At 36.1% G+C, this 25,279-nt stretch overlaps 1 protein-coding gene across 1 annotated transcript in view; it reads right to left on the bottom strand.

Moving 5' to 3' along the window:
* The window catches only part of LOC115217103 (alpha-soluble NSF attachment protein), an 18,975-nt gene extending 1,888 nt beyond the window's left edge, over window positions 1–17,087 (bottom strand). The window contains exons 1-8 of the mRNA XM_029786700.2: window positions 16,817–17,087; window positions 9,419–9,498; window positions 8,431–8,547; window positions 7,819–7,865; window positions 7,443–7,520; window positions 4,723–4,778; window positions 3,903–3,987; window positions 549–722 (exon numbers count right to left, since the gene is read on the bottom strand). Of these exons, the coding sequence (XP_029642560.1) occupies window positions 549–722; window positions 3,903–3,987; window positions 4,723–4,778; window positions 7,443–7,520; window positions 7,819–7,865; window positions 8,431–8,547; window positions 9,419–9,498; window positions 16,817–16,914 (735 nt within the window). The 5' untranslated portion in view covers window positions 16,915–17,087. The remainder of the gene's footprint in view (window positions 1–548; window positions 723–3,902; window positions 3,988–4,722; window positions 4,779–7,442; window positions 7,521–7,818; window positions 7,866–8,430; window positions 8,548–9,418; window positions 9,499–16,816) is intronic.
* Window positions 17,088–25,279: the final 8,192 nt, after the last annotated feature.

Below are 25,279 nucleotides of genomic sequence, written 5' to 3'. Positions count from 1 at the left end.
ATGAGAATATAACATTATGCTACCCCAAAGTTATTTGTAAAATGAATGAAGCAACAGAATTCAAACAGTGACTGGAAAACCAACTGGCAGATTCAATTTGCAAGGATTGTGCATCTTAATCAGTGCCTGTACTTTGAAAATGAAAATAATGATATTAACAATTTCTCCTTTAAATGACACCTTAGCATCTTAATAAGGAGAGGAAACATTAAAAAATATAGTTCTACATAGCTTCAATAAGAAGGAATGTTATCGACTGTAAGTCTGTAACTCTTGAAAACTTCAGCCAATCTTAGTGACAGAGAGATATTTATATTTGATTAATTTGATTATGGTAATTTACTGGCTGCAAAGCAACAAAGGCTGAACTATTGATGTACTTCAATTGCCCATGACCTTTATGCATGAACTTGGTTTCTTGACAATGCATCACATCAAGTTCAAAACTAAAACTGGCTTGTTTCAAGCTATGATAGGAGGATAGCTCTGTCAAAGGCTATATCACTAGAAGATAGTAAAATAATGTGTATAAAATAATGATGACATACCTTTAATAAGTTACACTCCCTTGAGTCAGAGAATGCCGGGAACATCTCCTCGTATTTTGGAATCACCAGTTTAGCATTAACAATATCATTACACATATGACAGAGAGCAGCTCGAAAGAAATGATCTTTAGCACTGTATTTCAATAATGAATTCTCCATTGAAGCAGAAGCAACCTAAAATTTGAAGAAAAAAATTGAAGCATTTTTACTAACAGTTTGATTGTAACTATCTTTTTTGTATAAAGAAATGTGTGCAAGTGTTTTCATGAATGCTTTAGTGTTTCTTGTTGTACATCCTTAATAGCATTTTTTCTTTGGCTAATGCATACACAAGCTACATGTGGTTGAGCATATTCATGTATGTAAATTTAACAAAAAAAGAAAAAGACATTAATAGAATTACACAAACATTTTATGCTTAACCAGTTATTTTCATGTTTTATTCTGTTTTGTGGCTGTGTGTAAAATACGTTTTGTTTCCTAATTACATAATTTCAGGTTCAGTCCCACAGCGTAGCATCTTGGACTTTGGGCAAGTGTTTCCTACAATAGCACAAGGTCAGCCAAAGCATTGCGAATGGATTTGGTTGACGGAAACTGAAAGAAGCCCATCATTGTGTGTGTGTGTACCTGTGTTACTGTCTCCCTGCCTTCATATCACATGATAGTTGTAAGCAAGTGTCATCATCATGCAAGCAGTGTCCTTTGTTTCCAATCTCTTAAGATATGTCTGGTCACCAGGAAATGTTACCTTACTTGGAAACAGGTAAGGGTTAGTAACAAGAAGGGCATCTGGCCATATAAAATCTGCCTCATCAAATTCCATTCCAACCCATGCAAGAATGGAAAAGTGGACATTAAATGATAATGATGATAATATTACACACACACACACACACATGGTTACACATGGTTTCTAGAAAATTTGTCAATTTATAATTGACAAACCAGTCATATCTGGCCCAAGTATTCCATCTGTTTTATGCTCAAACCAGCCAGATCCATCCTTTCACTCCTACTATACAATGTCATTCTAAAAATAAATAATCACACCATCAGAAACTTGAAGCTACAAGATAATGCATGATTAATTCAGACCAATATGAATAAATAAACCTTACACTTGACGCAGTGTAATCTGAATGCTAAAGGGTTAAAACTTCCAGATTTCAAGTAACTACAATTTCTCATTCCCTTATTTACCCCATGTGATTAAAAACACAAATCTTATGTTGTTTGAAATTTCCTCTTAGATTCTCTTCATTAAAGAGGATCTGTTTCGAGGTTTAAATTTTGAGTTTTTTTAATGACACTTTCAACTGAGATATAGAAAAGGAAAATATAATAGCACGAACATGATTAGTTACTTTATTACCTCTTCTTACTATCTACTACAGAGTTCCAACAAAGAAATGAAGATCTCCAGCATAAATACTACAGAGGTAATACTTAGTAACATTAAGACTGTTGTTGTTCTATCATGATTGACTCTCCAGTTGTGGTCTTACAAGACTTTCCTTTTGTAAATCAAGGCTTGATATAAGTTCCCAATTTTCTGGCCTCAGCCCAATCTGTTGCCTTTATAGATGTTTAAGTCAAAGTAATGTTGGACTAAAGGACATAATTGTTATCCCAGTACCCTAGTACTCTAAATTGCAGCTAATAGGCAAACTGGAGACCTATGCAATCTGCTTCATGATACCAGCAAGATTTTGGAGATTCCTTTTATGGTTTCACAAATACACAGATTTTATATATTTACTAGCAGAGATACCCAGTGTTGCTCGGGATTAAAATGGCATAGTTTGTGTATATATTACAGTTATGTTGAAACAGGTGATATGGGAAAGTGCAACATTGATGACAAAACATTTGTGGAGTAAATGATGGACTAATTCGACTAAACAACATGTCATGTGTCCATTTGGAGTACTCTAGGCCCTAACCTGTCATGGAAAATTGGGGGTGGGAAATATGTGATTTTTGAATGTACTGCAAAGCTGTCAGTGGAATACTCTCCTTTGCGGCGGTTAGCACTGCGTCTTGCACAACCCGTCATCTGAAGTTTTGACACCACCTTCAGGTTTGTTGTCATAAAGTAATTTGGAGGAACTGTGGTTGTTCATTTGTGGGTAACAGGGAAGCAATGAGGTGATAGACTTGCCCTTGAACTTTGAATGTTGGCATAAATTCATGTTCAACTATCTCCTTAGATGTGTCAAATAATGTCATTTGAAATGCAGAATTGTATTGTTTGATATTTTTCAGAAAATCCTTTGACTGGATGGAAGTACCTTCCAAAAGATCCATAAAAGGTTGAGGAGGAGCTGGTAGTGCTGGCAATCTTACCTTACTGCCTGAGCAGCACATGCCAATAGTTTCATTCGGAAATTTTAAAGCTTTGCAGAAACGACAATTCGAGTTCAGTACACTAATTTGGACAAAATTATCATTTTTATAAGAATGGGATGGATCATATCTGAAAGCAGCTCCAAGAGTTGTGAAGAACGAATTTGTACGTTATCTGTTTTTGAGAGCTGTTCTTTTGGATTTCTGTCTAATCATCAAAACATTGTTGTAATGATTCAGCATTAAGTGCTGCTGCAGGCCTTTGCTGATCCTGGGAAAGCCTCATCTCGCTTATCTTGAGACTGCATTTGACATGCTGCTTTTGCTGATCTTGAGAAAATCTCATCTTGCTTCTGTCTTGAGACTGCATTTGATGTGCTGCTGCATGTCTTTACTGATCTTGGGAATGTCTCATCTCTCTTCCCTATTGAGACTCCATTTGACATTGTGCAACATGCGTTTGCTAATCTGGAGTAAGTCTCATCTTCCTTCTGTCTTGAGACTCTCACCTTCAGTTTTCTACAATCCTTCTTGCTTTGTACTTGTTTCTAAGAGATAACATCATTTCTTTGGGTTTTTTTAAGCAGTTGTATGTAGTTTTGCATACAATATAAATTAACCAAATATTTATCACATTAGAATTAAAAGTGAAACAATATTATATCACATTACAATACAGATCTTCTTTCACTTTTGACACGTAATACCAAACCAGTGCCAATGTTATGTTGTTTTAATCCAAATGAAAAAAAAAAATTACATGTTGACACTCACAGGATCTGATACTATTACTTTGTAAAATTCGATTTGATTTGGTTGAGTCATTTGAGAATGCATAGGGAACAGACAGACAAAGAATTTTATGCATATAGATTACATAAAATTTCCAGTACTCCATAGGATTTTAAGCAATAATGCAGTGTTTTTTGGAAACATGCCAATAAAAATAAAATCGCACTGGTCACACCAGAGCATCACATCATAAACAAAAAGCAGGTCCCCTACCTCTTCATAAATATCAATTGCTTTTTGGTACTGCTCTAGCTGTGCTGAGTATTGAGCCACTTTCAGGAAGCATTTATTAGCTGCACTGTAATAAAAGAATAGCAATTTAAAACAAATAATAAAAAGTTTATTCTCATTGCTTTACTTTTATTTATTTATATTGTTTTCCTAGTTTCAAATGATGGCCAGATCTACAAATTCAAATTTTTGTTTTTAACCAAGCAAAAGAGAAGAAAATTCTAAATATTTATATTTAATATCAAGATAGATACAAATTGCTTCTAAACTATTATGTAAATTTTCCAAAAATAGTTAAGATAGAATTGAGCTCTTTTGAGCCATTTATCTTGGCTGATGTTATTATAAACTTTGCAGCTTATGCCTAGGCAGGTGAAGTGATTAGAGAGAGGAATATTATGGATAAATCAAGACTCTGAAGGATGAAAAGTAAAGTGAACTTCAGCAAGAACTGAACTTTGAATATTGCAGTATCAAAATCTACCCAATATTCCAATTTCCAGGACAGTTCTAACAACTTTGCAAATTCAAATATTTATATGCCTTATCACACTTGTTTCTGTTTCACATATAAAATATTATTTTTTCTTTTTGTCATCATAAAAGAATGAAGGAAAGCAGTCCATTAAGTAAATCTTTTGTGGCATATGAGAAGAATTTGTTTAAATTTATTTAAATTCTAAATAAATTTCATCACACAAGAAATATTCAAATAAATTTCAGCACAAAGTAAATCTCGACATGTGTCATTTGTTTTAAATATAAATTAGAATATTAGAACCAAAAAGGAAATGTCACAAACCTTGTGGATTCTTCTCCTTTATAATAGTCAGCAGCTTGTTCATAGTGAGAAATAGCCTATGTAAAAAAAAAATAATACTATGAACTAATACACAAAATATCTTTAAATTAAGATCACATTAAGTCAATGTTTCTCCATTGGCCCTAACAGAGCTGCCAATTTGTTACCTCCTCTAATATTTAATATAGCACATGATTTCATCTGGGTAGACTGAGAATAGAAATCATCATCATTGTTGTTTAAGATCTACCTTCCATGATGGCATGGGTTGGACAGTTTGACGGAAAACTGGTAAACCAGGGGGTTGCACCAGATTCCAATATGATTTGGCAAAGTTTCTATGGCTGGATGACCTTCCTAACGCCAACCACTCCAAGAGTGTAGTAGATGCTTTTTACATGCCACCAGCACAGGTGCCATTGACCCGACACCGGCATCAGATGGTCTCACTTGGCTCAGCAGATCAACACAAGCACAGTATATTGCCAAGGGTCTTGGTCACCTGTCACTGCCTCCATGAGGACCAACGCATGAACAGTGCTTTTTACATGTCACTGGCACGGATGTCAGACAGCACTGACATCAGCCATGACTACAATTTCACTCGGTTTGACAGGTTTTCACAAGCACAGCATATCGCCCAATGATTGAAGGGTGCTTTCAACAGGCCAGTTACACGACACTGGCATTGGCCACGACTACGATCTCACTTGGCTTGATAGGTCTTCTCAAGTAAGGCATATCTCCAAAGGCCTCAGTTGCTTGTCATTGCCTCTATGAGGTCCAACATTCAAAGATAGTGCTTCACCACCTCATCCCATGTCTTTTTGGGTCTACCTCTTCCACAGGTTCCCTCCACTGTCCTCATCCATACTCACCACATGACTAAACCAGCACAGTTGTATCTCTTGCACACATCTGATGCTTCTTATGTTCAACTCTTACACTCAGTTGTGCATACACACTGACATTACACATTCAGTGGAGTATACTAGCTTCATTTCTTACAAGCCTACGCATGTCCTCAGCAGTTACAGCCCATGTTTCACTGCCATGTAGCATGGCTGTTCACACACAGGCATCATACAGTTTGCCTTTCACTCTGAGCAAGAGGCCCTTTGTTACCAGCAGAGGTAGGAGCTCTCTGAACTTTGCCCAACTTATTCTTATTCTTGCAGCTATGCTTTCAGAGCATCCACTGCTACTGACTTGGTCACCTAGGTAACAGAAGCTATCAACTACTTCTAGTTTTCCCCACTGGCATGTGATGGAATCTATTTTCTGTACATTTTTGGTGTTTATTGTACCTTTGCACTTTCCACACACCAAATTATCTTCCATGTTAACCTTCCTCTGATATTGCTACACCTCTTAATAATAATAATAATAATAATAATTGTGTACAGTGCTCAGGTGCACTACAACTCATCTAAAGTGTATATATAATCAGGTGAAGTTTCGGCGGATTTCGGAAAGCATGAGGGCCTTAAAAGATGCAGTGTCATGGCAGTCAACAACTGACGCAGGCAGTTTATTCCATGCTTCAGCAACTCTGAGCGTGAAAAAATGTTTCCGAAAGTCATGGGAGCTGTATTGTTTTCTGACTTTGTAGGCATGTCCACGTGTGTTAGACACATGGAGATCAAAAAGGTGTTCAGTGTTGTTGTTGGTGAGGTGGTTGATAACTTTGTGGGTGTTTACCAAGTCCGTCGCCAAACGCCGGAGCTTCAGTGAATCCATGCCCAGGGAAACAAGGCGCTCAGAATATGGTAGGTGTCTGATGGAGGGTATGCGTTTGGTTGCACGTCTCTGGACAGATTCCAGGAGGTCAATGTTCTGTGCAAGATAGGGGTTCCAACTGATGATGCGAATTCCAAGTGTGGTCGTACCATAGCTGTATACAGTTTTAAATAGATGGCTGGAGAGTGGCTAAAAAAGACCTGCTGAGTGATGCCAAGACACCCTCGCCTTCCTGACAATCTTAGAGATATGCTTTGACCAACGCAGATCACTGCTGACAGTGATGCCTAGGTCACGCTCGCAAGAGGATTTCTTGATATCAGTGTTGTGGAGGAGTATGTAACGCAGGGTTTTTTCTCCCAAAATGCATGGTGGTACACTTGTCCACAGCCAGTTTCAGTTGCCATCTGTGATCCATTGCTGCATTGTGTCTAGGTCTGATTGCAGGAAAGTTGTAGACATCAGGATCTGTCCTCTTGATTTCAAGGTACAGCTTGATGTCGTCTGCATATTTCAATACTGTGGCATTCTTTAAATTGGCATTGGGTACATCTTAAGGAGTTTCTACCTATACCTTTTCTACAAATCAAACCAGGCTATCTACCTGAAGGGATTTGTGATTTGTTTGCTTTCCTATTTACTAAGACTTTGGTTTTTGCTAGATAAACTTTAAAGCCCTTCTATTCTAGTCCTTGCTTCCACACCTGAAACTTCTTCTCTAGTTCTGGTAGTGATTCAGCTATAAGAGCAAGGTCATCAGCATAAAAGGGCAGCCTGTCTTGAATTGCCTATAGGACTATGATGAACAAGAGGGGGATGAGGACTGATCCTTGGTGAACCCCTATTTCTACTCTGAATCCTTTGCTATACTCATTGCCAACCCTCACCTTACTGACAGCATCCCTGTTGTGTATAAATGTCTTATTCTAGAATACAACACAATCCAAATACGGCAACTTCTCAAAAAGAAAATAACCAACCTGCTCAATGTCAGCCATCTCATTCTCATATATTTCAGCGACAGTAATATGATGTTTGGCAGCGATAGTGAATCTACCCTGTAAGAAAAAGAACAAAACTATTTACGTCTTTGTTACAGAGCATTTGTCAAAAATACAGAAACTCAAATTTACATTCATATGCAATAAATAAGTAGTTGTGTTTCCCTCAGGGGCTCTAACACCAATTAGAGGGAGCCTCAAACCAAGACTGCATATAGCACTTTAAAATTAATTTTAAATGCAATGCAGTTTTCATGATAAATAAAACTGTATGTAAGATTTAAAAACTGCTGAAGGGAGAAATCAGTTTCAAGGAATTATGAAGAAGAATTCAAGAAGTTTAAGTAATACTCACCATATCTGTGTAAATTTCAACAGCTTTCAAGAGGCTGTTGATAGCTTCTGCACAATAAAATAAAGAAATAAAATTGTTTTTAAAGTGACATTGACATTAGAAATGGATGAAATAATAAAAACAATTATTTGCAGCTTACTTCAAGAAACATTCAGAAGAACATGTGTGTGTGTGCACATGTATGCATGTATGTATATATTTATTTCACTTAGGCATTACAATACTAATAACTTGGTGTAGAATTCAATATACATATGCTTCCGAACAAAGCATTAGTCAAGTACAAAGTGATAATAAGAAAAAAGAGATAACAAAGGAAGAAATGATTAGCTTACAACTGTTTCCGCTATAAGAGGTGGTGTACTCATAGTTGAGTGACTGAGTAATACTTTATAGCTTCATCAGAACCTCAAACATGAAGTGTTACTCAGAGACTTTCAACAATGAGTCCACTGCACCTTATAGCGGAAACAGCTGTAAGCTAATATCTGTCTTTCCATGCCATCATGAGTTAGATGAATATATCATTGAATCATTGCTTCACAACCAGATACTCAAGGATGTAAAACTGAGGGAAGATGATAAAAGAAAAAAAAAACAGTCAACTCTTACCATTAGGATCAGCTTTCTTGTAAGCATTCCCTGCATCAACATAATGTGATGCAGCTTCATGTCGACTTTGAAGACTAATCTGAAGCTGGGCTGCTCTACAAAAACATTGTCCAGCAGCTATAAAACAATAAGGTAAAAAGAATAGATATACAGAAGGTCAAATGTGCCAATAATTAACTGGTTTTGAATTATCTGTAACTACTAAATACCGAAAAAAAAACCAAAGAATTTTTGACTTAGAATGCTTTGCTCTAAAATCTAGAATAATTATAGCCTCAAAGCCAAAAGGTACATTTTGCTAACATTCCAAAAATGTTCACTTCTTTGAGTTGCATGTCCAACTATATAATTTGTACTATAGGCTGCTTAATCAGAGACCTCAGAGAAATTGTCAAATCAATCAAAGAACGGGGAGTGTTTTGTTTTGTTTTTAGTTAAGGTACCTTCTCAACTTCAATGGAGCCAAAGTTTACCTTGATTAACTCCCTAACATTTTGAAAATGAAGATTAGAAATTTTGTACCAAAACAGAGAAAAAATTAAGACAAAAATGTTCACATCACAAATGAGTACACTGCACTTAATACAACTAAATACCACCCTGAAACAATATATTACAGTGTATTACATGGACTAAAATCAAACTGAAGTATGACTTAGCATGCTTGATTTGGGTCATTTCCAAGAAGGTGACTTCATTAACTTTCAGATGTCGTTGAATAGGGGATTTGAGCTACTCACAAACCCCAGTTCAATTTTCCCAAATAATATCGGATCTAGATGGTGCTTAGATAGAAAAATGGTCACCATACAGGTTTTAACCAAGCCTAACAATGTTCACCTTCAGAGATCTGTAGAAAAATGTTTATTTCTATGATATGGCTTCTAGCATCTTATACAAAAACATAATTTCTATCTTATATACTTTGTGAAAATACTGTGATACATATAAGAGTAATGCAATTGATAGACATAACATCATAACTTACAAGCCCAGTTTTTGGCCATCTTGAATGCATTTGCAGCCCTGACAAATAATTCAGCTGCTTCTTCAGTCTTGGAAGGACTTCTGCAAAATGAAAGAACAGATTTCATGAATTGTATTTAGTTTATTGAATTTCAATTGATAATTAACTGCTTTCCCATATTAAGAATCATGGGGGCTATTAAAATATTCACTGTAGATAACACTGTTCTTTACTAACACTATCAGTATGTGCCAACAATTCATATATCTAATTTTCATCTGTTGTTATCAACAATAAACAGGACATCATATAGGAAAAGATGGGTCATAGTACATCCACAGAAGGTTCTGCCACAGATCAGGCACAGGTGGTCTGCTGGAAATGAAGCTGGCTCTGGACTTGCACAGGTCATGTTTATTTTGTGCTCCTGTGATCCTATTTTGTTTGTAGGTGGCATATACCTATAATCTGAGTGACTACTAGATTAAGTGATAAGTCAATTATTATTATTGAATTAAAGTTTAATTTTTAGAGATGGGTAACTAAGTTTCAAAGGCAAATGTATTTGAAGTTTTAAGGGGTATTTTTGAGCAGGTATGTAAAGTATGGCTTGGAAGAATTCTCTCCAACATGGAATTTCAGCCTTTCTTGTATTCTTTTGTCATCTCTTTTGAAGGGTTCAGTTATCTGAGATCAGCTTTCACTCTCTCAGCCCTTTTCTTCTTTTTGCAGTAGTTCCTTCCACATGAATTTCTTTAAATGTGTGGGTATATATACATATACATACATGCACACACACATACACACCTACACATATACTATAATTGTCAGTAAATATGACTAGGGTATTAGAACACCTACAATGCTAGAAAAAAGAGCTAAAAGGCCCTAATGCTGTAGTTAAAGCAAATAATTGTATACATATGTATTGACATGGACTGTAATTGCCCACAAACACTGGTCTAGAATTCCCTATACTGATCGATCAGTTTTGGCTAATTGTGTAGCCTCATCAGTCGGGACCGCTCAACTCAGCTGATTCCAGACTTAATTCTCTGTATATATTCTCATATATATATACACACACTTTGGAAGCATCAAATGTGGTTGGTATTTTGCAGATAAAAAAGTAAATTTTGAGCACATTTAAGCTGAAAGGATAGTAGAAAAAGATTGGGTATTTATCCTTATAAGACAGAAAAAAGTTGCCAGCAGGTAGCTACAGGACTTGAACCTATACTCCTCACATACCAGCTGAGTGCTCTAATCATTAAGCTAAACAGCTCTCCTGACAACAATTATTGTCAATTTTAATGCTAAATAATAGCTTTCGAATACATCATTTTATATACAAAACTTTGGAAGTATCGAACGTGGTTGGTATTTTGCAGACAAGAAATCAAATTTCAAACACAGTAAAGCTGTAAGGACAACAGAGAAATATTGAGTATTTACCCATATATGACAGAATGCTGAGGGAACCTGTGGTAGAGGTAGAACCAGAAAGACATAGGACAAGATGGTGAAGCAGGATTTCAAACTTTGGGCCTCACAGAGGCAATAACTAGCGACCAAGACCGTTGGTGGTATGTTGTGCTTGAGACGACCTGTCAAGCCAAGTGAAATCATAGTCATGACTGATGCTGGTGTCACTTAACTGGCACATAAGAAGCACCTTTCAATCATTAGGCATCACAGAGGCAAGGTGACTGAGCTCGTTTTGAATGTTGGGCCTTAACGAAGGCAAGACTGAGATCTTTGGCATTATGTCATGCTTGAGAAGACCCATCAAACCAAATAAAATCAGTCATGGCAGATACTTGTGTCACACAAATGACACGCATGCTGGTGGCACATAAAAGCACCCATTACACTCTCAGAGTGGCTGGCATTAAGAAGGGCATCAAGCCATAGAAACCATGCCAAGTTGGAGTTTTGTGCAGCCTTCCAGCTTGCCAGCCCTGGTCAAACTATCCAACCCATGCCAGCATGGACAGTGGAACCTAAATGATGATGGTGTGTGTGTGTGTGTGAATTTGTTTGTGTGTGGGTGTGAATGTGTGTGTTGTGATTGTCATCATCATTTAACATCTATGTTCTATGTTGACATGGGTTGGATGGTTTGACAAAGATCTGATGGGTCCAAAGACTGTATAGTGCTACAGTGTCTACTTTCGTGTGGTTTCTATGGCTGAATGCTCTTCCTAATGCCAACAAGTATATGTGTGTGTGTGTATATATATATATGTATAATGTATGACACTATGAATTGAATCAAGCAAAGGCATGAGAATATTTTATAAACAGACTTTGGAAACACCGAATGTGTTGGTATTTTACAGACAAGGAAGCAAATTTCAAACACGGTATAGCTGTATAAACAACAAAGAAAGATTGGTTATTTACCCTTAGAAGATGGAAAAAAGTAGCTGCCTGCTGGCAATTTTTTTCTGTCTTCTAAGGGTAAACACCCAATCTTTCTCTGCTGTTTTCTCAGTTATACTGCATTCAAAATTTACTTTCTTGTCTGTAAATTATATATGACAAAGAGAGAAAGATATGCACACACACACACACACACACAAAACACATGCCACACATCATTGATTTTATTTCAGGTTTTACATTTCATGCATATCTTCATTCAATTCTTAATTCAAGTTGTCTTTCTTGCCTTTCTCAACTAGACTTAATCATTAAACTATCTAGCAGAAAAATTGCCCTCTGGGTAGTATTCTGCTAGTCAACGCATTTAACTCCCAATTTGTGTAACTTTTCTGATATGTCAGACACATCTTTCATTTCATTCATTTGTCTAATGGTACTCACTTACTCAGTAAATAGTTTTCATTATTTTATCGCACTCTTAATTTCTATCTTTTAAACAAACTCGAAAGGTAGTCCATCCTCTATGTGGTCATTTATTGTGATAGAAATAGTAGGGATCACATAGATATATTCTAAGGCCTATAACATACAAAACAGCCCTACCAACATCAACTATGTTAGCACTCACTTGACTATTTCATAATAAACCATATAACTTTGAATCTGGATATGGAAATATAGATGTCATGTCTAGTTAACAACATCTTAACAAACAAGAACAAATAATTCTACATTGTAGAGTTCCACATTTTAGACTGTGGTGGGTGTTAAGGAATTTAAATGTAGATTAAAAACTCAAGAGAATGGTTGTTCATTCTACCCTCCAAAAATGAGTCAATGGCAAAGATTATCTTTCAGCTGAGGAGTTGAGTGTGACACAAATGATGTTGTAAACCATATAATCTTAATATAAATTCTAGTATAAATGCTACAGTCTAAAAAATTCGGTATATTGAGTATATTTTATTTAATTACAGGCTGTCTGGGATTGGTGAGAATGGTATGGTTAATGTTTAGCTTGAATAACTGCACACCAATGTCTGTAGGAAAGATATTAGCAGACAGGGATTTGCAGGGAAGGTTGACATTTTGGACAAGAACAAGCAAGCATGATGTTAATTTATGAAGAAGTTTGAATGCAGTTAAGTTGAAAAATCAAAAACGTAACAAAGACATTGGCAAATACATATATGTGAAAACTGATAATATTGATATAGACATGGAACAGGTATTGATGACACATGGTAGAAGAAAGTGTCATAGTTTGGTGATTGAATATGCAACAGTGGTAGATCAAAGTAGTTGGGACTATTTGTGAACTTTGCGTCATGAAGAAGAGATAATATATAGATGGATGTTGTATTATAAACCCATGAGGAAGAGATAAACAATGGCAGTATGGCTAAAGCAGAACTGATGATGATGGCATTTTAGTTATTTCTTTAAAAATAATTTGCTATCATTATTCAGAGAAGAATTCAATTTCAGAAAAAACTAACTCAGGAACTGTTACAATAAGAGCAGTCATCATAGTATGGCAGTAATTTCTTAATGAATGAAGTGGGGGTTTGATTTCAGCTCCAATTTGGAAGTAATTTGCTTTATTTATGTTGCATAACAACCATGTGGAAAAGCATGAATGCTAAAATAAAGTTGTGTAAATTTACATTTAACACATTTCAGTTCACTGAAATGTAGAAAGACCTTTGCTGTGGTAACTTCCTCACAGAAGGAATTCTTATAGATTACATGTGTAAAAATGCACTGAGCAGGACTACAAATGATGTCAGTGTAACTTTGCAGAAACATGTGTCTTACACTTAGTCAGTTATAGACACCAAATCAATCATTTATAGCTCACTAAGAACTACTGTTCTTATAAGTAAATAACAAAAAATACATTTGTTGGTGAGTGTTCATCTTATAAAGATGGAATTATCTAATTAAAAGCACATTATGCAGCAATGATTAAAATAAAATGTACGTTTATATTTAACATGTTCATGTACATTCAAATATGGAAAGATCACAGTGGTAGCTGTCTCAAAGGAGACATTTCGCTGAGCTGGGCTCTAAATGAAGTCATCAGTGTAAGATACATTTCTGCATGTAAGATACATTTCTTCTTCAGGTAGAGATTGCTGCATAGTGGTGTCTTTAACTGATTTCAAATTTTGGCACAAAGCTAGCAAGCTCAGGGGTAAGTCAATTACATTGACACCCCCCCCCCCCCGGTACTCAGCTGGTATGTATTTTACTAACCCCCAAAGGATGAAAAACAAAGTTCATCTTGATGGAATTTGAATTCAGAATGTAAAGACAAAATGTAATGCCACAAAGCATTTTGCCCAGCGTGCTAATGATTCTGCCAGCTCACCACCTTTAGTGTGTTAATTAATTCCAATTTGACAAAGCTTAGCAAGTACCAGCAAAATGTTTTTTTTTTTTTGCTCTTTACATATAAGACTGGCTGATTTTAGTGAGCTAAGAACAACTGATTCAATGTCTGTAACTGATGAAACTACACAGAAACACTTTAAAGTTCACTAGCATTATTCATAGCCCAACATGGTTAATTTTTATGCACACAAGTCTACAAAGACAGTTTCCACATTTGAATATTCACAAATATGTTAAATATCATCATCCACTGCTTAGTGCACCATTAATTAATTATAAATGCTAAACTTTCAACATATTGCTTATAATAATTTCAGGTTTCATGCTTATATAATAGTTTCCAAAATGCAATACTTCTTTGTTGATAATATCTACTTAACTGTTCATCCTTCCCAGAACAATGAAATACAAGAACCAATTCATTTAACTAAGCCTAGGCCCTCTCCAAAATAGTATCCCATTTCCTAAATAAAATAAAACTCAATCTTTCTTCAATACCAACGCCCACTTTTCAGATAGTTCCTTACAAACAAGCGGTTTTTTGATATGCTGAGATGCACACGCACGATACGAGGTAATAACTACTTATAACTTATTTATTATAAACTTAAAGAAAGTAGTTCACCATTTGTTACTTTCGGATGAAATACACTGCCTTTCTTACAATTAATTTTGAAAATAACGAATTTAGTAGAACCACTGTCAGTACTTTTCTTGTGCTTGGAAAATCTGATGTAAGAATTTAATTTGGATCTCCTATCGAATCACACCACCAAATTGTTGCTGAAAGTAAAGACAGTCAATCAATCTTTCTTTACATTATTTTGCAACGAAAATATAAAGTGCCTTTGAATTATAAACATAACTCTTGTCCCCACTATAAATTCGTGCATTCATGCTCTATATGAATATTGGTTTTGCAAAATTATTTGCATGTACATTCATTATGATAATAGCTTTATGTTGATAGCTTTTATGTATATGAGTGTTTACTATTTTAGTGACGATTTACGTTGGGCATTGACACAAATAATCAACAATCTCTTGGAATAATCATGAAGTTATAAATTCCCAAAAGACAATCTAAAATGTGCTATGATGACGTTTATGCCTTTTTCATTAGCGATGCAGTAGAATTAATTTCAACTGTGAATCGAAACTATGTTGCGGTCTTGCTTCGCCAAAAACTTAAGGTGGTAGCATAGTGCATGCATAATAAATAACGACAGAAAAAATAGTAACGATCTCATAATAATAATCATATAACTACTGTGAGGCCTTTAAATTACTACAAAATACAAATGCCTTATCTCCCACCACCACCACCAAAATTTGAGGATTTTCAAATCAAAATAATTTTATCTAAGCCTTCAATCCTTGTTTTCAGAATAATACTTTTGTTAAGAAGAAATGTGTAAATCCTAAAATTCCTTTAAAGCTAGATCCCACGAAAAGAAAATTAAAACAACAAAAAGCAAAATGTTTTGGTGTCCATTAGGAATAAAACATACATATATACATACATATGTATATATATATGTGTGTGTTATAACGGTAAATATATGCGAAAAATTGAACACTTGTTATTTAGAGAAATCTATTTATTACGTAGTCCGAAGAATGCTCGTGTTTGTAATATGACAATTGGCAGTATTATAATAAATATCTATTTTGTTAAACGGAGATGAAAATATCACATCACGTCATGTATGATAAATAAAAATACTAATCATATCACACGTCCACTAGAATGAACAAATCCATCCACATACATACACAAGATTAGACATACACACAGACTTGATACCATAATATTATAGGTTACTCGTAATGACAAATAATCGATCCTGATGTAATGTCAGAGATAATACTGGTGTGAACTGAGTTGACTTCTTTGACAGCCAACCCGACTGATATCGGGGTAGTAAAATCAACATTACATTATATTTAACACACACACAAATAGAAATACAGGTATATCTACGTTAATTAGGTTATAAACTGTTCAATAGGTCACAAATCCTAGACCTCAAATGTGGATATTGTTGTATGAATAATGTATAAGAACATGTATGTGTGTATCCGTTTGATAGAGTATAAACTCCAGTTATTATTTTATATATATATATATATATATATATCCTTGTAATAAGTAATGTAAAGCATATATGTATAAATAAGATATGTGTATGCATAAATATGTAAAATTAATGTATATATAAGAACATATCTGTTGCCAGCGCGTTCGAATATCCAAAGAACACAATACAACCAAGACGATGCAAGTCGAAAGGAAAAAGATTTTTTTAATATGTGGAATTCATATTCATATGTGAAGTGACAGTCTGGTCAAAAGTGAGCACTATTTACTGAAATAAATACATTCATCTGAGATAACCAAATTCTAGGGTAATTTGGGGAGTTTTCTTTCGTATAAGAGAGGGACGGGTAAATACATATTTACAGACACATACAGTCATAAATAACAGTTTTCTTAGATTCGACAATGTAGGAAACACCATTCTGTATTTGCTCATCCTTTTTATTTTTATTTTTATCCTACCATATATATTTTTTTCTAACATTGGAAGCGGAGTAATTGGGTGTACATTGTAATCAAAAAATGCTTACCCAAACAATGACGAGAGAATACCTTTCGAAGATCCGAGTTTTTTCTCTGCTTGGAGTAGGAGCTGGCGAGCTTTTTCCTCGTTGTTATTATTTGCCATGGCTACTTGTTGATTTACGTTTCTTTTAGACAATAACTATATATAAAGCAAAAGATGCCGAAGAGATTAAAGAACGAAAAACTAGCGACAAGAGTACTTGATGCTAGCCTATAATAGGCGACATACTAGTAAACTATCTTCAAGAGATTATATAAATGAGAAAGGAGATCATCATTTGAAGGGAGATAACACTATTTTTGCAAAATTACATATTTTATGTCAGTAGATATGATTATGGGAGGATGAATGAATAAGTAGAATGGTCTTATTACTTGCTGTTAGATTAAATCGCTGAGTCTGTTATTTATGTAGTTAGTGTTGTAAAAGATAGTGTGTATGTCAATATATTTGTGGAAAACAGTCGGTAGAGGCAATAAAATTGCAAGTGCGGATAGAGAACTGACACAAAGCTAGAGCAACAGGTTTAGAGGAGAAAAAGAAAAAACTTGCGAGAATGGAAGGAGAAAACTGTATCGATGAGAGAACTGTAGAAAGTGAAGGAGTGAGAAGAAAATAAAGGGAGAGATATGAAAGCAAAAGTCTTGTAAAAATAAAGAACAAACAAGTGATAGACTATATATATATATATATGCATGTGCGTGTATGTATATATATATATATATATCACCGTGACCGACCAGGCTATCAGAGGTTGCTAAACATCGCTGGTCACAATGCGCTTCGCATTGTTTTAGCCTTCGAATGACGCCACCCCACTGGCTAAGCGAGCAGGCCAACAGAAGAAAGAGTGAGAGAAAGTTGTGGCGAAAGAGTACAGCAGGAATCGCCACCACCCACTGCCGGAGCCTCGTGGAGCTTTAGGTGTTTTCGCTCAATAAACACTCACAACGCCCGGTCTGGGAAGCGAAACCGCGAGTCCGCTACTCTAACCACTGGGCCATTGCGCCTCCACACACACACACACATATATACATACATACATACATACATACATATATATATACACACACACACACCACACACACACACACACACACACATATATATATATATTTATATATATATATATATTTATATATATATATATATGTATATATATATATATATATCATCATCATCATCATCATCATCATTTAACGTCCGCTTTCCATGCTAGCATGAGTTGGACGGTTCAACTGGGGTCTGAGGAGCCCAAAGGCTGCACCAGGCCAGTCAGATCTGGCAGTGTTTCTACAGCTGGATGCCCCTCCTAATGCCAACCACTCCGAGAGTGTAGTGGGTGATTTTATGTGCCACCGACACATGTGCCAGACGAGGCTGGCAGACGGCCACACTCGGATGGTGTTTTTATGTGCCACCGACACAGGTGCCAGATGAGGCTGGCGAACGGCCACGATCGGATGGTGTTTGTTACGTGCCCACAGCACGGAGGCCAGTCGATGCGGTACTGGCTACGGCCACGTTCGGATGGTTTTCTTGTATGCCACCGGCACTGGTACCACAAAGATACAAATTCCATTGATGCTCATCTATTTTGATTTTGATTTTGATTTTGATTTGATTTGATTTTGATTTTCACTTGCCTCAACAGGTCTTCACAAGTGTCACAAGAAGGAAGGTATGCACAGGTGGACTGACTACGTCCCAGGTAGGGGTCACGGGTTATGGCCTGACTATTCTTGCCGGGTCTTCGGATGGTGTTTTTATGTGCCACCGACACAGGTGCCAGATGAGGCTGGCGAACGGCCACGATCGGATGGTGTTTGTTACGTGCCCACAGCACGGAGGCCAGTCGATGCGGTACTGGCTACGGCCACGTTCGGATGGTTTTCTTGTGTGCCACAAAGATACAAATTCCATTGATGTTCATCTATTTTGCTTTGTTTTGATTTGATTTTCACTTGCCTCAACAGGTCTTCACAAGTGTCACAAGAAGGAAGGTATGCACAGGTGGACTGAAGGAAGGTATGCATGTCCCAGGTAGGGTCCACGGGTTATGGCCTGACTAGTCTTGCCGGGTCTTCGGATGGTGTTTTTATGTGCCACCGACACAGGTGCCAGATGAGGCTGGCGAACGATCGGATGGTGTTTGTTACGTGCCCACAGCACGGAGGCCAGTCGATGCGGTACTGGCTACGGCCACGTTCGGATAGTTTCCTTGTGTGCCACCGGCACTGGTACCACAAAGATACAAATTCCATTGATGTTCATCTATTTTGATTTGTTTTGATTTTCACTTGCCTCAACGGTCTTCACAAGTGTCACAAGAAGGAAGGTATGCACAGGTGGACTGACTACGTCCCTGGTAGGGGCCACGGGTTATGGCCTGACTCGTCTTGCCGGGTCTTCGGATGGTGTTTTTATGTGCCACCGACACAGGTGCCAGATGAGGCTAGCGAACGGCCACGATCGGATGGTGCTTGTTACGTGCCCACAGCACGGAGGCCAGTCGATGCGGTAATATATATATATATATAAATATATATATATATATATATATATATATATATTTAGTGAAGGGAAGAAATGGAGCTGAACGAAGATGCTACAGAATTCCTTTTATTATTTTCTACACATGTTTCAAAGGCCGCAAATTTCCAAATTCGGATTGAATAAGGAGACCATTTTGCAGCATTCTCTTCAGGAAAATCCAGGAATTTAAAAATCCAAAACAAATGCGCAGCAAGGTATTCGAACAAAACGCTCCTTAGGTTTTGTTCGAATACCTTGCTGCGCATTTGTTTTGGATTTTTAAATTCCTGGATTTTCCTGAAGAGAATGCTGCAAAATGGTCTCCTTATTCAATCCGAATTTGGAAATTTGCGGCCTTTGAAACATGTGTAGAAAATAATAAAAGGAATTCTGTAGCATCTTCGTTCAGCTTCATTTCTTCCCTTCACTAAATATATCAAACTTCAATTATCCGCGCTAAGGCACGGTTGCGACACCCCAAGGTCGTAACTTCAACCGTGTTTTTTCTGTTGTGATTTTTGCTACCCAGGTATCGGTTAAATTTTGAATAATCCTTAACAAGATAATTCATTTATCCATTTCAATAAATATATATATATATATATATATATATATATATAAAATTATCAACCATCACACAAACAATAACTCTGAGCACCTCTTCAAACTCCACCCATCTAACACCCGTGGACATATTTACAAAGTAAGAAAACAGCACAGCTCCCATGACTTCAGGAAACATTTTTTCACGCTGAGAGTTGCTGAAGCATGGAACAAACTGCCGGCATCGGTTGTTAGTTGTCGGAGCACTGCATCCTTCAAAACTTCCATGCTTCCTGAGATTCGCCAACACTACACTTGATTTTCTCCCCTCCATACACACACAAGCATGTATCTGACTCATACACTGTTCACTTTCCAGACATTTCTACATTACTGCATGTACTTTATATGCACTTTCTGACAAGTTGTGGTGCACCTGAGCACTGTATACAATAATTTCATTATTATTATTATTATTATTATTATCATATACAGGGTGCGGTGAATAAATTATCGTTTAAATTACACAAAAAGGAAAATATCTTCTGGATTTTTGAGGAGGTTTTTCCTTCTTTCTCAAAGGCTGTCATTACTTTCAAGACAGTACTTCTTGATACACCAAATATTTTGGCTGTTTTCATTATGCTAGCGCCTGCCATATGAGCACCAACAATTTGACCTCTTTGAAAGTCCAATAGATCTGTCATTTTGATGAATTTTAATTTCTTTTTTCCGATGATATCTGAAAAGAAACAGCAATTTTAGCAAAACATATTAAGCAACACTAATGATAAATCAAAAAACAATAATAAACAAGCTTTTGACAGTTTTATAGATATTTCAAAATTATGATGCCAGGTGTTTTGTCCAACCTCTCTCTCTCTCTCTCTCTATATATATATATATATATAATATATATATATATAAAATTATCAACCATCACACAAACAATAACTCTGAGCACCTCTTCAAACTCCACCCATCTAACACCCGTGGACATATTTACAAAGTAAGAAAACAGCACAGCTCCCATGACTTCAGGAAACATTTTTTCACGCTGAGAGTTGCTGAAGCATGGAACAAACTGCCGGCATCGGTTGTTAGTTGTCGGAGCACTGCATCCTTCAAAACTTCCATGCTTCCTGAGATTCGCCAACACTACACTTGATTTTCTCCCCTCCATACACACACAAGCATGTATCTGACTCATACACTGTTCACTTTCCAGACATTTCTACATTACTGCATGTACTTTATATGCACTTTCTGACAAGTTGTGGTGCACCTGAGCACTGTATACAATAATTTCATTATTATTATTATTATTATTATTATCATATACAGGGTGCGGTGAATAAATTATCGTTTAAATTACACAAAAAGGAAAATATCTTCTGGATTTTTGAGGAGGTTTTTCCTTCTTTCTCAAAGGCTGTCATTACTTTCAAGACAGTACTTCTTGATACACCAAATATTTTGGCTGTTTTCATTATGCTAGCGCCTGCCATATGAGCACCAACAATTTGACCTCTTTGAAAGTCCAATAGATCTGTCATTTTGATGAATTTTAATTTCCTTTTTCCGATGATATCTGAAAAGAAACAGCAATTTTAGCAAAACATATTAAGCAACACTAATGATAAATCAAAAAACAATAATAAACAAGCTTTTGACAGTTTTATAGATATTTCAAAATTATGATGCCAGGTGTTTCTATTATTTTGTCCAACCTCTATATATATATATATATTAAGTTAGACATGGCCTGGACCAATCTTTGGTCGAAACATATCTAAGTTTATCTAAGTTCATATATATATATATATCTTTTATTTGTTTCAGCCATTAGATTGCTGTCATGCTGAGGCACCACCTTGATGAATTTTAGTCAAGTGAATCGACCCCTGTACTTATTTTCTATTTTCTTTTTTACTCCTGGTACTTATTCTATTGGCCTCTTTTACTGAACCCCTAAGGTAAGTGTATGTAAGCATACCAACACCAGTTGTCAAGTGGTGTCAGGGGACAAATACAGACATTTTTTTTTCTCTAGTTTCAGCTCAGAGCTGTGGCCATGCTGATGCACCGCCGTTAAAAAGAGTACAACAGGAGTCGCCACCACCCCATGCCGGAGCCTTGTGGAGGTTTAGGTGTTTTTGCTCAATAAACACACACAATGCTCGGTCTGGGAATCGAAACCGTGATCTTCCGACCGCGAGTCCGCTGCCCTAACCACTGGGCCATTGCACCTCCACATATACATATAAATACAATGTGCTTCTTTCAGTGTTTGTCTAACAAATCTACTCACAAGGCTTTAATGGAAAACACTTGCCCAAGTTGCCATGCAGTAGGACTGAATCCAAAACCATGTGGTTGGGAAGCAAAATTCTTACCACACAGCCATACCTGTGCCTCTATGTGTGTGTGTGTGTGTGTGCACAGATTTGCCATTGTTCTCTTACTTTATGGGAATAAATGAATGTTGAAAGTACATTTAATTTTCTTGCAAATTTGGGATTGATACATAATTCAGCTGCATACTGTAATGAACCAATGCATTTGGTGAATCACTGCATACTGCTTTGTAGATCTTATGTATTAGTGAACACCAGCTAATTGCTTTTGATAATATTATTCTGTCTAATTTTTATATAGTAGTTTATTATTAATAACATTGTAAAATAACTCAAAGATATTTTACAGAAATTTGATTTTACAATTACTACTTTATTACATCAGATTTGTATCACAGTTTATTTTATTTCAAAGAAAACAATTCTTTTGCTTTCGTTTCAGTGCTAAGTTTCTGGTAAATTATTATCTTTGCCAACTTCAGTAGTTTCACATTCTAGATCATAAAACAATATGTCACCACTGAGGGTAATGGAAGAATCAATGACTACACAAGATATAATGATCCAAAAAGTTCTCGTCAAAAGAGATAAGAAGTTACCAGTATATCTGTAAAATTACGACAGTCATATTTCAACATCTACTGTGCTAAAATTATTGTCAATATAAACAAGTCATAAGGTGGTGAACTGAAAGAATTGTTAGTATGCCAGACAAAATTCTTAGTGGCATTTAATCCATCTTCAAGTTCTGAGTTCAAATTCCACCATGATCGACTTTGCCTTTCATCCTTTCAAGGTCGATAAAATAAGTGCCACTTGAACACTGGGGTCAACTTAAATGACTTGGCCCCTCCCCATAAATCTGCTGCCTTTGTACCAAAATTTGAAACCAATATAAACAAATCACATTACATACACACACACACATACACATAAACAAACAAACATTGCCGCTCCAAGAATATTAGAACATTAAAATAGTTTCAAAATCACAAAGTACTCAACTTATAGTGCATTCTATTCACATTTACAAAACCATAAATAATATGGGGATCTTGAAAAGGACCATCCTATTAGCTATATTGACACAATATAAACCATTTCACCACTGATGAGGTGAGTGAATTCAATATCATTAGGAGTGATGGTCACTTGCTTAGTGTAGATGATGATGATGGTGACAGTGAATTGGTATAGAGGTCCAGTAGAGTAAAATAGGAATCAATGAGATCTGATTCAGAGGTAATTGATTATAAATTTATTCACTGAGAATGATTAATTTCATGAAGTTTTCTGATTCACCCACTACAAGTTCTAAGTTCTACTCAAGAAAGTGCCAGATTTTCACATCAGTTAATATAGTGTTGCAACACTATATTTCATACCAAGTATTATGCTTACCCTGTCACTAGTAAGTGCCACAAGTTTGTTTCAAGTAAACATCATCAAATCCATGATTGATGTAATATTTAAAGGGATGCTTAGTAATACTTGCAGCTTTCTGATCAGGTAATTCAATAAGCTTATAAAAACAAAGAGGGAATCATCTTTCTTATCACTTTCCCATTTGAAATAAATTATTAAGATGATCTTAATTCTCAGGTTTGTTGATTCAATGACAACATAAATTTCGACACATATTTGCTTGATACGCTAGCAAATTGATATTTAATAGCTTTGGTTAATTATTTGTAACATTTAGTCAAATACCATGAGAATAAACCTGTTAATTAATGGAAATTAGTTTTAAATACATGAAATGTTAAAGAAGCTTCAACTACATGAAATAAACTGTATTTTGAAAGTGAGATTACTGCTTACAGGTGTTGGAGCATTCTACCCTAGGATAACAACCCACCATCTCCCTCACAAAACCCAAATGATCAGGTGCTTCATTTGAATGTGATCCATCATATAAGGCTGTATGGTGCTGCATCATACTATCTACAACATTTGAGTGAAGTCACCATCACTAATTGAGAGGTTATCCATTATCATTACAAAAATTGAGGGAACCTCCATGTGGTTGCTTGATCTGTTAGAAATCACAGCTAGATCTCCCTCAAATCATACCAACAGTTTTAGAAAATGATGCATTAAATTTGATTCCAGGAAAATGGAGTGATGATCACAGCTAAAATAACTTTGCCTGCAACCCTGCTCAGCCATGGTTCATGCCTTCATGCATTGTGTTGTCATGTTCACCATCTTCTAAATGTCATGGTCCATTAAAGATGAAAAGCATTTAAAAAACTTGAGAGCCCTCGGCCAAACAACACTGACAAAATCATCAATCACAAAACACAGACAATCTTGTAATTGCACATTAGAAAATCGAGTGAAAAGTTAATAAGTTTTGAGGGTTCTTAAAAGGGTCAGGCCATCATTCTGACTGGAAACAATTGCTACCCATCTACCTGCTGCTGGTATATTTGGTGACAGCCTTGGTACCCTCAGAGATAGCATGTTTGGCTGATTCACGAGGAAGGAGAAGATGGACAGCAGTCTGTACTTCATGGCTACTGATGATCAAACACTTGTAGTGAGCCAAACAACTGGGCTCAGAAGCTATTCTTTCAAGCAAATCATTGACAAAACTGTTCATAGACACAGCTTTATTGGAGATACCAGTGTCAGGGAAGACTTGTTTCAACACTTTGTAGATATAGATAAAATAGCTTCCTTTCCTCTTCTTTTTCTTATCACCTGATCATGCATGCTTAGCCTTTATTGCCTTCCATGCTCTCTTCAATGCTGCTGCTGCTGCTGCGGTTGGCAAACTTGATAGTAGTCAAAGTCCAGTTAGAGGGAAACTTCAGACAATTTTATTTATGGTTGACATGTAGCCTCACCAGAATAATCTAAGTAATTTAGTGCTTCAATTTCATTGGAAAATAAAACTCGCTAAATCACATGAGGATGTAATGCTATTTCCTGTCTATTTTAGTGGCTGTTAACAGTTCCTGGAACTTATTTTGATACATTTAAATGAAGTCAATAGTTCAACCAACATTTAGTGTCATCAAAGCTGC

Source organism: Octopus sinensis, linkage group LG11, assembly GCF_006345805.1.
Source record: "Octopus sinensis linkage group LG11, ASM634580v1, whole genome shotgun sequence".
NCBI lineage: Eukaryota > Metazoa > Mollusca > Cephalopoda > Octopoda > Octopodidae > Octopus > Octopus sinensis.
The sequence above is the reverse complement of the archived record's forward strand: the minus strand, read 5'-3'. Positions and strand labels throughout refer to the sequence as shown.